The sequence below is a fragment of the Vigna radiata genome, chromosome 7, assembly GCF_000741045.1.
Source record: "Vigna radiata var. radiata cultivar VC1973A chromosome 7, Vradiata_ver6, whole genome shotgun sequence".
In the NCBI taxonomy this organism is placed as follows: Eukaryota; Viridiplantae; Streptophyta; class Magnoliopsida; order Fabales; family Fabaceae; genus Vigna; species Vigna radiata.
The window spans coordinates 10,952,966-10,968,162 of record NC_028357.1 but is presented as its reverse complement, the minus strand read 5'-3'; the positions used below and the strand labels follow the sequence as shown (position 1 = coordinate 10,968,162).

Genomic DNA, 15,197 nt, shown 5'->3' with positions numbered 1-15,197 from the left:
CTAAAACCCTTTCTTCCTCTTACCTTGGTTCCCTCCATCAATCATACTAGGGTTTTTCCACTCTCTAATTCGGAGGTTGAAGAACCAAAACACAGTATAACGTCTAATGAAGGTCAATCAAAGTTGTATCACGCTCCGTTGATGAGTTCACCCGAGAACGAAGTCAAGACCTTCAGGTGGTTCAATGCACACGACCCTTTACCAATAACTTTATTCTAATTGCTCAGTTCAATCGAATTTTCAATCTTTTGTTTTTTCTGAAACTGTCCCTCTGATTTTGGACAGAGGGTGTTCCGGACCCCAGCCTACGTCCTCAAGAGAAGGCGGTGGAGTATGTGCGGGTTCTTAATGCAGTGAAGTTGGACAAGGTCCGCATTTCCTTATAACTGTTTTTTTTTTTTTTTTTTTTTTTCAATTTCGTAATCAGTGTGTTTTTATTGCATGTGAAGTTTTTCTGTTTCTTATTGTGTGTTTTTAATCTTTGAGTCGTGGATGTATCGACGGTTGGGGGAGGAAGGGAGTGGGTGAGGAGAATCGAGACGATGACCGAAGGTTGTGTGGAAGATGAAAAGAAGGAACGAGAGAGAAAAGCTGATAAACACTAGCTCAGTGTAAGAAAAAAATTTCGTGTGAGTCTATCCTTTAGTCACATCATCAGCTGGATTTTAAAGCAGTTAGTTTTGGAGTAAAGTCAGAACTAAAATCATATTTAATCCTTAAAAATATATAAATATAACATGAGAAATAAGGATAAGTTATAAAAATATTAAATGGTTATATAATTAGGCTTTGAGGTATGTGCTCTTGTGTATAGACATGCTCTTGAACGCGGCGGTAGGAACCAAAATTCATGTCTTATGTTTTTTTAGAACCCTACCTTGTTACCGTTACCATTTGAGAGTACCCTCTCTTCTCTCTCTTTTGAATCCTCTTCTTCCAAAAACACAAGCCCTAGGAGGATTCAATTAGCGATAGGCGTGGGGGCGTGATCCAACGGAAGAATCAAAGGCGATTATGAGTTTTGGGTCGAGGGTTTAATTGTGGCAAGACTTTGAACAGGGTATGGGAAGCTGAGGTTAATTTTGATGTCTTTACATGGAGTAATTTTGTTGTTCTGTTCTTTTGTGCGTTGATATTTTTTCATACGTTGTTTTGATACTCCTTCTTCTATTGTTGACGTCAAATGGTGGTGATCAGTCGATCATTTGGTTGAATTTGAACTGCGGTGCGGTTGTTGTAATATTCATTATTTGTGATATGATATATCTGATCATGCAATTATTACGGTTTGAAAGTGTGTGTTCAAGGGAATAACGGCCAGGTTGATATGGGTTTCATAGAATAACAATTCAATCTTGTTTTCATTGCTAATGATTGTTATTGGAACTGTTTGAGATGTTAGAAGTGGGTTCTTTTAATTATATTTGGATACGTGTAGTGTAGTGGAAATTTGTGAGTTTTGAACAAAGTAGGATATTGATTTTGGTTATAATCTAAGGTGTATTCAGTTACATGATCATGTTAAATTAAGTATGAGAAACATGGTGTTTGTGTGAGCATGTTTGTGTGCATGTAAGTATGCTAGATATACTCATCCCTTTTGAAATAGAACTAGTCACTCAATTGTTGGTCTGATGTTTAGTCCAAATAAATTGGATATTAGTCTTTTATACTGGTGGTATGTATGCTTAAGTGTTGCACGTAGATTTCATGTTTTGGGTGCTAGAATGTTTGAGTTCCTGAAAATTGAAAGTGTGGGTTATCTTTTGCTTCAATAAGGTCGAATGAAAAAAAAATGTCCTGAGAAGCTAATGACAGGATATATGGACCAATCATGTGATTATATTATGTCGGATAGATTAAGTAACTTATGTATGAGCATATCTGAAGTGAAAATTAACTTTTCCATGTGTTAAGTGATATAAATTATATAAGGCAGGAACATTCTATACAATACAATCTTTGCTGAATTATACTTGCTTAATGAGCTGATGGTAAATAGCTTCCATGTATATTGGATTTTAGCATGTCTGAAGTGTTGAGTGTAGTTTACCAGAATTAGGATAAGTTTAAACTGACTGAACAACTGTAATGCAGGACAGTCATTGTCAATATACTATGTAGAGTTCATAACAGGACCCATTCGAATGCAGTATCTCAATAGTGAATGTTAATCTGAAATGCATGGAATTATATATATCCTGTTTACTATTTTACTATTTCTACTCTGTTTCCAAGTTGCATGCAATATAAACCTGGCTCTGAGTGCTCTGTTAGCATGTTTTAGTTGTGCATTAAGAGGAGAGTTAGTATGAGTGATAATAGCATGCGACTGGGTAATTAGACTAACAAGATTAGATTAAAGTATCTAATTGGACTTAATGGATTGTCTTCCAAGATGGTTAAATGCTGTGGTATGTTGTAATAAAAAAAAAAGTGCAAGTAAAACCTGACCAGTGTGTATGTAGGGGATTATGTGGTATCTGACATGTATGACAATGTATATTATGTGTCATTTGTTCTCTATTATAAGCTGTTCTGTATGGGCTAATGGTCTTACTCTGTTGCTGGATCCTTATGGGTAATAGTTGGTATTGATTACAAGTAAAATCTATTTTAGATCGACATGTATAGGCTTTGTAATGGCTGTGGTCTAAACTATGAGGTTTTTGATGTATAATGTGCAGTAAAACTGTTCGGTATTCTTGGTTGAAAATATGATGGTATTTATGATCAGAATAAACCCTTACGCTGTTTTAATTCCTTGAATCTGTATATATGTTGTGTCATGAGGTGTGGTCATGATTGTCAAACTCAAGAGTTTACGTGAATTCAAGAGTTTACGTAAACTCGTGAGAGTCTAGTAAACTCGACTCGCAAACACTGATTTGGCCTCTATTTGAGTTAATTCAAGATGAGAGGAATTAGGGGATGCTAGTGTGTGTTTGTATCTGACCTGGGAAGGTGTTTTAAGTTGAGGCACGACAGGTCGCTGGAGCGCAAGCACATTGGGATGAGTCAGCATAGGTCTCCGTCTCCACCGCATCATCACACTTCTTCCAGAAGTGCAAAGCCTCGTGATGAGGTGTCCGGTGATATCCAACCCTAGTTCATATAAATTCTTCGAGTTCTATTTTTTCTTTGTAGTTTAAGTTGCTTTTGCTTATGTTTGGTATGCGTGTTGTTATGGTTAATTGTGGAATCTAGAGTATTTTTCTAATGGTGATGTTGGAATGAAACATTGAGGATGTGGTTTGGGAGATGGTGTTATGGTTGGAATCCTGTTGAACGTTTGCTATGACTTTTGCTAGTCAGGGTGTTGTTGCATGAGTGGGGTGTGAGAATGTAGGTATTTCTGGATGTCCATTGAATTTGTGGAATGTAGAGTTTTGGAGGTAATTTGGGAAAATATGAAGCTTCTTTGGATGTATGAGTGGATGAGTGGATCAGAGAGTTTGGCAAAATAAATGTTTGTGTGATTGGGGGATTTTAAGAATGAGGGTGAAATTTGAGTTAGGGTGAGGTTGGAATTTTACTTAGGTTGGCTTTGAGGATCTATCTGATGATTTTCTGAGGGTGGATTTAAGTTGAATATTAGTACTACGGAAATCTGTGAAACAAAAAAGAACAAACATGCCAGTTCTGTGGGCTTGTGTGCTGACAACCTATAATAAGTTAGTTTCTAGTTGAAGTGTATTTTTCAATTAAAAATTTGTATAAAGAAAAACGAAGCGTTGAAAGAATTATACTGGTACTTTGTATTTGAAATTGATATTTTTCTTTAACTAAAAAAAATTGCCTCATCCAGTATTAGTTTTTCTTTTTGAGCACCTGTTTATTTCATGTCGCTTACTGGTGTTGTCTCATAAGCTTTTTAAGATATCGTGGTGTTGAAGATTAAATAAGGGAAAAGGGGAGACCACCTTGGAAATTATGGTGTTTTTTATGGACTTATATGTTGCCTTTCTCATGGGAAGCTTTTAGTTTTAGTGCTAATTCGCAGTTTCTTTTGACGAGTCATTAGTGAGTGTGAGAATGATATTATAAGCATGATGCATCATGAGTGATTAGTAATTTGTGGACCGTAGTGATAATCTCTTCCAAAATGTTGATTCATTTATTATTCTTTATTTTTGGCATTTCATTTCATTTTCCCTTGTTTTCTCCCATTTTTGTAGTCTCTTTATTCTGTTTTGAACTTCTTTCTATTTTAAGGTTTAACTATTTTCTAGAATTAATTCTTATCTGGGTTGCTGTTTAACTTTTGAAGATGATAAACTCAAGCGAAGCTGAAGAAATGTAAGTTTCTGTTTGAACTCTGAATTTTATTTACCATAGTATTTGATTGTTGGTTTTGGTTTGATTTAAGTCATATCTGTTAATAGGAATGCTGCATCATTTTGTCCTTAAACTGGTCAATTTTAACATTCCTTGACTCTCCCCCCATCTTTACTCATCTTGATTGGATGAATAATGGTATGATCTGATGTATGTAATCTTACCAAATTGTTATAATCAAAATGATAAATTGTATTTTTGTAAAATAATGCTTTTAGGACGCCTTGAGCGTGAACATATTATTTTCTAAAAATTGACTGTAGTAGGTTCCAAACAATTTTATGTCTATACATGAAAAGAGACCATGTCTCTTTTTTAATAGGAAATTAATGTTCAAACCTCAGTTGTGGATATAAGTTTTATTGTCCTAACCATAGTACAAATAGTTGAGTTTGGTAATCCTTGGTTCATTGAAAATGGACAATTTAGTGGAAGTGAAGAATCACAAACAGTGGACATTCAAGAGAATACTAGTAGTGTCTCTACACCTAATGTTTCTTCTCAAGTTGTTATCTCTCGTTGTATCATAGTTACACAACTTGCAGAGACAACAAGTTAATGTTTCAATCCCGCAAAATGAACATATAAATGTTGAGCCAGCTGACAATGAGCAAGTCACAAATGAGAAATTGATAGAGGAACCACAAGAAGCAGTCAACGTTAAGAAGGTTTGTAAGGCAGAAAAGACTTATTATTTCGAATGACTATGTGGTTTACTCGGTTGAACATGAATGTGAATTAAGATCAAACATGACCCAAAAGGCAATATTGAAAGGTATAAAGTTAGATTAGTAGCCAAAGATGTCACTCAAAAGGATGGCATCGACTACAAAGAGACTTTCTCCCTTGTTTCTAAGAAGAAGTCTTTGAGAATTGTTTTGGCTTTGGTGACTCATTATGATTTAGAGCTTCACCAAATAGATGTAAAGACTGTTTTTCTGAATGGTAACTTAGAAGAGGAAGTTTATATGGATCAATCAGAAGGTTCCCAATAACAGGAAAAGAAAATTTGGTGTGTAAATTAAAGAAATCAATATATGGACTGAAATAAGCTTCCCTGGTATCTAAAATTTAATGATACCATAACTTCATATGGTTTGTAGAGAACACCATTGACCAATGTGTATATACATAAAGATCAGTGGGAGCAAGTTTGTTATTTTGGTTCTATATGTTGACGACATTCTTCTTGCTACTAATAGTATTGGTATGTTACATGATGTAAAGAAGTTTCTCTCTAGCAACTTTGAAATGAAACATATGAATGAGGCATCTTATGTGATAGGAATAGAAATGTTCCGTGATAGATCACAAGGATTGTTAAGTTTGTCTCAAAAAGGATATATTAACAAAGTGTTAGAGAGATTCAGAATGGAAAAATGCTCTCTTGTAGGGGTTCCAATTCTGAAAGGGGAACAAGTTTAGTCAAATGCAATGTCCCAAGAATGTTTTGGAATGAAAGGCCATGGAGTCCATTTTTTATGCATTAATGGTTGGGAGTTTGATGTATGCTCAAATTTGTACTTGGCTAGATATCAATTTTGCTATTGGAATGTTAGGCTGATATCAAAGTAATCCCAAAATGGATCACTGGAAAGCTACAAAGAAAGTTCTTAGGTACTTACAAGGTACCAAATACTACATGCTCACCTACAAAAGGTCAGATCATCTTGAAGTGATTGGCTACTCGGATTCAGACTATGTTGGATGTGTGGATTCAAGAAAATCCACATTTGGGTATGTTTATCTATTGGCTTAAGGAGCAATTTCTTGAAAAAGTGCAAAACAATCAGTCATGTCTACTTCCACCATGGAGACTAAATTTGTATCATGTTTTGAGGCCATTGTTCATGCATTATGGTTGCGGAACTTTGTATCNANGCTTGGTATTATTGACAATATTGCTAGGCCGATAAGTATTTATTGTNGTATCAAAGCTTGGTATTATTGACAATATTGCTAGGCCGATAAGTATTTATTGTCATAATTCTGGAGCTGTCAGAAGAAGTGCAAAAACATAGAGGATTGATTGAGCATATTGGTACTGATTTGATTATAGCAGATCCATTAACTAAAGGACCACTGCCCAAAAATTTTATTAGCCAGTTTTATTAGCCATGTTGAAAGTACAACATTATCGATAAGTCAATATTAACATGATGATGCTATCTATCTATATTCATATGTATAGTTATATGCTTGTACTATCATGACATTTGTGAATTCAATTAAAGTTATGTTTCTTTTTATTTTGTTGTTATCCATATTCAATTATATACATTTATTATTGATTGTGGTAACATGTTATGTTTCTTTTAGAGACATTGAAGTTATAAAATTGGTTAAACTTGGGTTGAATTAGTTTGATTATTTGATACGTGGAAGGAATTTTGTCGCTTATGACTTTTGCCTGTCATGATCCGATCATTTCAATTTATATAAGGATGATGACTTGATAATTCTAATGTATGGTATGCACTTAAAGTTTAGTATTAGAAGTCATCACATGAACTAAGTGGGAGAATGTTAAATTATATTAATTTAATATTTAGTTCATGTAATTAAAAGAATAACTTTAATATAGAGATTTTAAAGTGATGATTATTAGAATATAAATGTATTAAAGTTATGTGATTATTTTAGAGTCATTAAAAGTAATCCTTCTTCTCACTTGAAGAAGGGCATTTTCAGTATTTTATTACTGTTTTTAAAATACTAGAAGTTAATGATAGTTACTTATGGAAAAGGTAGAAAAGCGTTATGTTCTTCAGAAAGGTAACATATTTTCTACCAAAGAAGACTTTTTATCTGGGTAATTTTATATCATTGAGAAGCCATTAAAGAGAAATAAGACAAGGGAAAACATCGATTAAGAGAACTTTGTAATGGATTTAGGTAAGTTCTTTTCCTTCATAAGTATGCATATAAGAATTTGTGAGAACCATATAATTCAAAATTTTGTATGATTTCAGAAATTTGAAATATAAAATTGTTTACATGAATCCAGAAACAAGGCTTTCATACCACATGTAAGCAATTTTATATTTCAAATTTCTGAAATCATCCAGGATCTTGAATTTTATGATTCTCACAAATTCTCATATACATAATTATGAAGGAAAAAAAATTACCTGGATCTATTGCAAAGTTCTCTTAATGATGTTTTCCTTTCTCTTACTTCATTTTGGCTTCTTGATGATATAGAATTACCCAAATAAGAAGCCTTCTTCAGTCAAAACCAGCGTATCTTTCGTTCACGGAAGAACATAACCCTTTTCCACTTTTTACATAAGTAACTATCATTAACTTCTAGTATTTTAAAAACATTAATAAAATACCAAAAATGTTTTTCTTGAAATGAGAAGAGGGATTAATTTTAATAACTCTAAACTAATCCTATAACTTTAATACATTTATATTCTAATAATCATCACATTAGAATCTTTGTATTAAAGTTATTCTTTAAATTACATGAACTAAATATTAAATTAATATAATTTAATATTTTGTCACTTGGTTCATGTGATGACTTGAAAATCTAAATATTAAACTTTAAGTGTGTACCATTCATTAGAATTATCAAGTCATCATCCTTATATGAATTTAAATGATCGGATCATGGTGGACAAGTCATAAACAACAAAATTCTTTCTATGTATCACATAATCAAACCAATTCAACAGTGGAATATAAATATCTCAGCATCCTCATTTTATAAAGTTGAATTGTCAAAATAGTGGTTATGAAAATGAATTATTAGCTCCTTTGTTTTACTTCCTTCTCCACTATCCTTAGAAGTGTGGAACTTTGTTTTTAAATAATTTAGAATTAGTTGGTATTGCTTTTGAAGATGACAGTCTGATTGCTGCTTGGCAGGGACTCAATGGATACCAAATTTGAAACAATTGAGGCTAGAATAACATCTATGCTTCCCCAACTCCAATCTGAGTGTGGCATTCTACAGAGAATAGTGTACAAAAATAAGAACCAGCATCGACGCTCTTCCTATTTCCAGCGTCTTTTGAAGGTTCACTGCATGTTATGCTTTACAGTTTCTGCACAGTCAACATTCAATATGTAATTGCATAATGTTTCACAAATATCATGAAAGTTTTTTTTTTCTTTGTAATATACAATTTTTAAAATCGATTGCATTTTTGAGGAAAATTGTATTTACATCTCTTGGGGTTTTGTTTGTTCTGTATTGAAATTTGTAGGTGAGAAGGGATTTAAAACTCCTGCAATCAGCAAACTTGGAGGAGCTTGTAACATCATGCCTCCATGTTATCAAAGGAGATAAACCAAGGCAGAAAGTTATTCTTTTAGAGAGGTGGCTCTATATTATTGCTAACAATTATTTTTCTTGGTGTTTCCCAAATCATGTTCAAAGAATTAATTTAGCTATACAATTGTGCTAATGGCAAGGAAGTATGATTGGATGTTTAAAATATGTTGTATTTATATTTATAAATTATATTGTGATGATATTTCAGGCAATTAGTCTATGGTGCTTAGCACTTTGTCATGAGGATTCTTTGTTCTAAGATGTTGAATTTTGTTTGTCTTTTCCTTATGTGTAGTGTGTGCAAGGCAAAGTAAAAAGAAATGGAAAACTTTGAAATTCTCATTTACATGATCTCATAAAAGTAGGAAATGACTATTTCAAACCAATATATAGACCTGCGTGCTGTACACATGTTAAATGTGTGAATATGGATCATGCAGCTGTATTCTTACAAATGATGATATTATAATTTATAACTCCTGTCTTGTTGATGATGATAGTGTTTGACATACTGTTCTTTAACAGCTTAAAAAGGAGAAAATGTGATGGTGAAAAGCACAATTTTATGGAGCGATTGTTAGGAGCTGCACGCTTATTAGCTGAGGTGAAATTGCTGATCAATAATATTGTTGCTCTAAATTCTAAACGTTTTCCTTGCTTAGTACCCTAAGATCAACATATATATTCTGTCGTAGCTCAGCAGCTGTCCTCTTTCCATGTATACAATGCACTATAATTACAATGAGGATTTGGTACAAATTGTATGATTCTAATTGAAATAATTTTCCCTATGCATCATAATGGGATTGTTTATATTTATGGAACCTGCTCTCTTATTTCAATTTATGTTTTGTTTTCTTATGCAGATGGTTGAACCAATACTCAAGGCTGCTACGTATCCATCTGCTACTGTCATATTGTGATTTGTATTTTAATGCTTGGCTCATGCTCATAATTTAATAAATTGGCCATACTACGATCATGGCTTGATGCTAATATTTTTTCTTATTTCTTATAACATGCTCCGCAATAGGATTGTGGTATTCTTTTTTCATTATCTTTCCCCCATTTAACTACAATGCTATTTGTAAAACATGAGGAGCTTACTTACATACACCGATTATATATGCACTAACTTAATGCCGGACATTTTTTGGTGTACTATCTTTTTGTTTCTTTGTTTATGCTGATATTTGTCCCACTGTGTTTGTTGGTTGATCTAGATTTTCATTGAAACATGGACTTCTTAATTCGTACTTGCCAGTGTTGATTTCATCTCCTCTTCCCTTCATCAGTCCCATATTATGTTGATTTTGAAGTTTTACATTTCTGTTTTTGATTGGTTATGGTTATCTAATGTGAGATTTTGGTCTTTAATGTTATCCATAAATCATCACTCTGCTCTATACTTTGGAGACGTAGAATACACAAACCCTTGAAAGTTTTTATCACAATTAATGTCAGAGAACTAGAGGCCCTTTAGTATTCCTTTTTATCATTTTATGAGAATCTGTTAAAATTGCAAAATAGAAGTTCTTTCCTTGACTATTTAATAGTGAGGTATCAGTATTGTTTGCACAATCCTTTTTTATGGGATTTTCTCTTACAATAATGGCTTTGCTTGCACGTCTTCGAGTATTGGTTCAACAAGTAAGTTTTCCAAGTTTATGTATTTAATCTTGGCTATATCATTTATTAAGTTGCAATTTATCTAATGTAAGCTAATGTAGAGGTACTTTTTTTCTAATTAGCTGGTAAGTAAAAGACATTATTAGATTGATATTAGATACCGTAAAACGTAGATTATACTCCCTATGATCATACAATTATCATTTAGCATTATCAATCGAATTGACTTGAACCTCTTTTATCCTCCTTGCACAGATATTACTTTTTTCCTAATTAGCTGGTAAGTAAAAGACATTATTAGATTGATATTAGATACCGTAAAACGTAGATTATACTCCGTATGATCATACATTTATCATTTAGCATTATCAATCGAATTGACTTGAACCTCTTTTATCCTCCTTGCACAGATATTACTTGATGTTGTTTCATTGTTCAACATGGTTTCTTCTCTCTCTATAACCAAACAGTCAACAAAAATAACTCTTAATGGAATTGAGGTTAGTTTGTTCCTCTAAGTTTTCCATATATGAATGTAAAATATGATAGGCTGATGTATTTTCTTCTCCCTTATTGATATATCCTATTGATGCAGGTTTTTAGAGATTTCTATCCTCTTAGTGATGATTTTATTACATTAGATTGTGTTTGGGAATCAGACAAGTTTATATTACACGAGAGGATACATAAAAGGAAAAATGAAAGTCAAGCCGAGGACTCTAATGAACATGCCTTTGTCCAAACTTCAAATGTGAATTATAATAGTATTGACTCTTTTCTCGGGGGTAAGAACCATTATGTGCTTGTTTCTGCTGTTGCATATTCTCGATGTCTTCTCTATTTTACTATTTAACTGTGTTAGTTAAGTTCATGGCAGTTTAACTGTTTTATGTTGAATGTCTTTCTGGTGTTTGAAACAATTTTTTCCTTTTCATATTACTATATTACGGCAGTCAAGCATTTTATATAAGAAATCACGGAATTTGTATCTTGTTGATATGACTTATATTCTGTAGCTTCTCTTTTCTGTTCAGAATAATTGTGAGGCAATGTTCTGTTTATTTAGTTATTATTGTCATCGTTGGGTCACAGTCATTCGAGTGCTATTAAATGACACAATACTAATTAATTGGATTGAATTGATCATCTCTCCAGAGAAGAATATTAGTAGAAATTTTTAAAAAGGACCTCATGATGAAATAATATAATTGAGAACTTAGTTTTTAGCCAAACCCAATTACATTGCCTGGTCAATGTGACCAATCTTACCTACTAGAATAAGATTATTGTTGTTGAATTGTTCTTGTCATATTTGCTTGTTTTCGTATACTCTATAGGTTTCTTTCTATTGGGCTTACAAAATGGCATCTCAATTGTTGATAGTTTCTGCAAGTGATTACATGCATGAAATTGTATACAAATCACAAATAAAATAGTTACTTTTCTCTCCCCTTTGTTTGTGGTATCTCCATTGTATGTCCGAAAAATTCAATGTTCGCTTGTTTCAGAAAGCCCTTCTCTATGTTAAGGTATGAGGGAAAGTCATTGTACGTAAATTTATCTTGGCATATACGCAAAGAGATTGTTTATGGTTGGTACCTTTGTTTTAACCAAGGTTTAGTAAATTGTGTTGTAGATGATCAGCTTGAGGGACTGGAAGCTGTTGCTGCCAAAGAAGATCTCCGTCATGTAGATAATATGAATACTGATTTGTCGATTGACTCATCACAATTTGACACTAAGATGACAGTGTACCGTGAGGAAGGAGAAAATGAAGACACCACAAAAACCTCCATCAACGAATCTTCACAGCAAGCTGTTTTGCATACATCATCAAGGTCTTCTACCAATGATAAACTCCATTCTATGCCAAAGAAGGTTGCATTTGTCTCCGTCAAGGATCTTACGTTAACTCGACCCACATCTTAGTGTCTGTGTGCTAGCTGTTGCACGTTACCAACACTTGGATCATGTTTGGGCTGAAGCAACAATTCATAGCTTCTGCATAATGTTTGTTGCTCGGTGACGTGGAAATTTGGCCAAATTGAGTCATGAGCTATTGATGTTAAGATATTCTAAAACTTCATGAGAGATTGAAGTGGCCAAACAGTGGATGACATGGGAGATTGAGTCATTGCTATTGATGTTTATTTACTGATGTAAATGCAAAGACTAATTTTAAACATAACAAGGTAGTTTTATTCTTTTGATTTCTTAGCTTTTGTTTGAACACTCCTTGATATGTCCCAATCATATACTTTTTTTAGGTCGAGAAACATGAATCATATTTAAACGTGCATTTGACTTATTTCTTTTAAAACGAATTGCCATTTGATGGATTAAGGAGAGCTTGGGTTTGGTTTCACTTTTTACTTTAGTATATTTTATATTTAACTAAATTACTTTACTAATTTATTATTTAACACATTATAATCTTGAAGTATTTTTATATTTAAAAGTACCTACATCTTACATTTTAGAAAAGAAAACTAAGAATTAACTCTATTATTGTGATATTGTTAAAAACTAGTAGTAATGAAATAAAGTTTCAAAAATTTGAATGTTAATTAAGCTCCTTGTCTGCGTTATAACGACAAGGTGATCATGTTGGTGAAGCCAATAGTACTTGTAATTGGAACTGGCATATTGCAAACAATATGGTGGAGGGTTTCCTACTGCAGCAAATTAATATTAGAAGGAATGTCCTTTAATGGGGAAATAATATAATTTAGAGTTTCTTTGATAATTTTTATTATATTTCTAATTACAAGTACCAAATATTATACTTGAAATATATATGAATTTTGAATAATAATAATAATAATAATAATAATAATAATATCCTCTTTATGAAGTCCTACAGTTATAAAATCAAGTCATTCATAACTCACGTTCCTATCTTTATTAATTGTACGTTAATGTCCTTATCCAAAGTCAGCGACGGAACTTAGTTAGAAAAAGTGGGCCTTGCTCCTAAAATTTTTTATATATAAATTAATATACTATTTAAATATTTTTAAATTTTTAGTATATTTTAAGTTTAAATTCTCGGATAATATTTGTATTTGTAGTGGAATCACAAGTGGGTCTTCTTTTTGAAAACTGTCTCAATTGAATCCTAAATTTTAAAAAATCGTAATAATTAAGCCCTTTTCATTAAATGTTGACAGACGACGTTAAAATGTGATGATGTGGTGCACAGAAAATATGCTGAGGTGGATCGTTTTATTATGTGAAAATAATTAAATTATGACAGAATTTAATAAAATAAAATAAAAATTAGAAAGATTCTGGAAATTTCAAAACTCTAACACTCTGCCCCTCCCTTATTGCCTTCCTTGTCGTCGCTTCTCCGTTCAAGCCAACATGGTGGAGTGATGGTCTTTCAAAACCCTAACACCCTTCTCCAACACTAGCAGTCACCTGCTGATACAAACCCAAACCTTATTGGGCTCAATGAGCCCTTGATCCAAGAAGAAAAGGTCAAGCACAGGTGGGACAGAGTATATGAGAGGAAAAAGACTAGGAAGGGTGATGTGGCATAGTAAGAAGGAATAAGTTGGTTAGAAGAGAGAGAAAAATGGGTGTGGTTGTTTTAAAAAGAATCGGGAAGAAAGTTAACGGACAATTTGTTGTTTTTCAATAGAGAGGGAGCCATTCTAGGCAGTGAGATATTCATCTTACTGATTTTCTTGTTCTGGAGAAAATAAAAATCATTCATATTCCATTTGAGTATTCATTTAATCTTTTATGTTCTTTAAAATAAAACCTTAGCATTGGTCTGACTTGCCGAATACTCGCAAACAATGCCACTGAAGAAGAACAATACCCAAGGGGAACCAATAGCTGAGGAGAATGATGAGATGGAGGTAGGATTCATTGCAGGAGAGGTGACTAAGCTTAAGGCAGCTGTTGAGTAGTTAGTTGCGCAATCGTTGCAGAACCAAACCCATTTGGAGAATGTTCGTAAGGATGTCGCGGAGCAGATTGCAATATTACGTAAGGAAACAACTGAGAATCAATCAAAGTTGCTCAACCTAATGTCAGAGTTTACAAAAGGGTAGAGAGGAGGAGGACGAAGGATAGGGTCTGTGGAACAAAAGAAAACGAATTCAGTAAAGGTTATACCGAGGGTGTTTCCGAGTATGAAATTGCTTGACGGAGATGATTTGTTGGAGTTTCGCCAATCGATGAAGAAAATCGAGTTGTTGTCATTCCATGGTGAAGATCCCGTTGGGTGGATTGCTAGGGTGGAGGTTTATTTTAATGTCCAAGAGACATGAGAAGTCGTTCATGTAAACCTTGCTCATCTATGTATGGAAGGAAACCCGATACATTTTTTTTCAGTCTCTATTAAATGAATATGAAGAGTTAATATGGAAAGATTTAAAAAGAGAGATGCTGGAGAGATATGGAGGAACGGGGGAAGGAAGTGTTTATGATCAATTGGTTTCTCTAAAACAAACAGGAAGTGTGGAGTATTATATTAGAAGTTTTGAATATTTGATTACCCAAGTACCACAAATGCATGACGAGCAACTCTTTTCATATTTTACTCAGGGGTTCATGCAAGAATGAGAAGCTTACATATTGAAAACCCTATCTCCAGGGGACACATGATGAATGTGGCTCGTGCCGTTGATGCGAAGATGTCAGGAAGAAGCAGAATATGGTAGGGAAGAGGTGAGCCACGTGGTGAAGGTAAAACCCGAGTGGGAAATCGACTTGTCTTTAGTGTGTTGGGTAAAGTTGGCCCAAAACATAATAGGGGCAATTGGGGAGGAAATGGACCAGGCCCAAATGAAAAAAAAGATTAGGATGGACAAAGTAGAACGAAACTTAAAGATAAAGGAGCCAATTATCTCACCTATCAGGATCTCTTGGACCGAAAACAAAAGGGTCTATGTTATAAGTGTGGTGACTTATTCGGACCCCTCCATCGCTA

The 15,197-nt window shown here is 33.4% G+C and overlaps 1 protein-coding gene across 17 annotated transcripts; it reads left to right on the top strand.

Annotated features, from left to right (window-relative positions):
* LOC106768719 lies at positions 1-12,551 on the top strand. 17 transcript variants are annotated; one of them, XM_022783110.1, is made up of 12 exons: positions 1-176; positions 286-368; positions 4,271-4,299; positions 5,898-6,075; positions 8,215-8,365; positions 8,556-8,668; positions 9,149-9,227; positions 9,490-9,518; positions 10,180-10,273; positions 10,663-10,752; positions 10,848-11,037; positions 11,874-12,551. In XM_022783110.1, exons 4-12 carry the CDS (start codon positions 5,921-5,923, stop codon positions 12,179-12,181), a joined length of 1,209 nt encoding a protein of 402 aa, XP_022638831.1. In that variant the 5' UTR covers positions 1-176; positions 286-368; positions 4,271-4,299; positions 5,898-5,920; the 3' UTR covers positions 12,182-12,551. The 17 variants fall into 17 exon arrangements, with proteins under 17 accessions (XP_022638831.1, XP_022638833.1, XP_022638832.1 ...); XM_022783112.1 differs by lacking the exon at positions 5,898-6,075 and adding an exon at positions 2,989-3,085 and having other exon boundaries at positions 2-176; XM_022783111.1 differs by lacking the exon at positions 5,898-6,075 and adding an exon at positions 2,975-3,085 and having other exon boundaries at positions 2-176.
* The last annotated feature ends 2,646 nt before the right edge of the window (positions 12,552-15,197 follow it).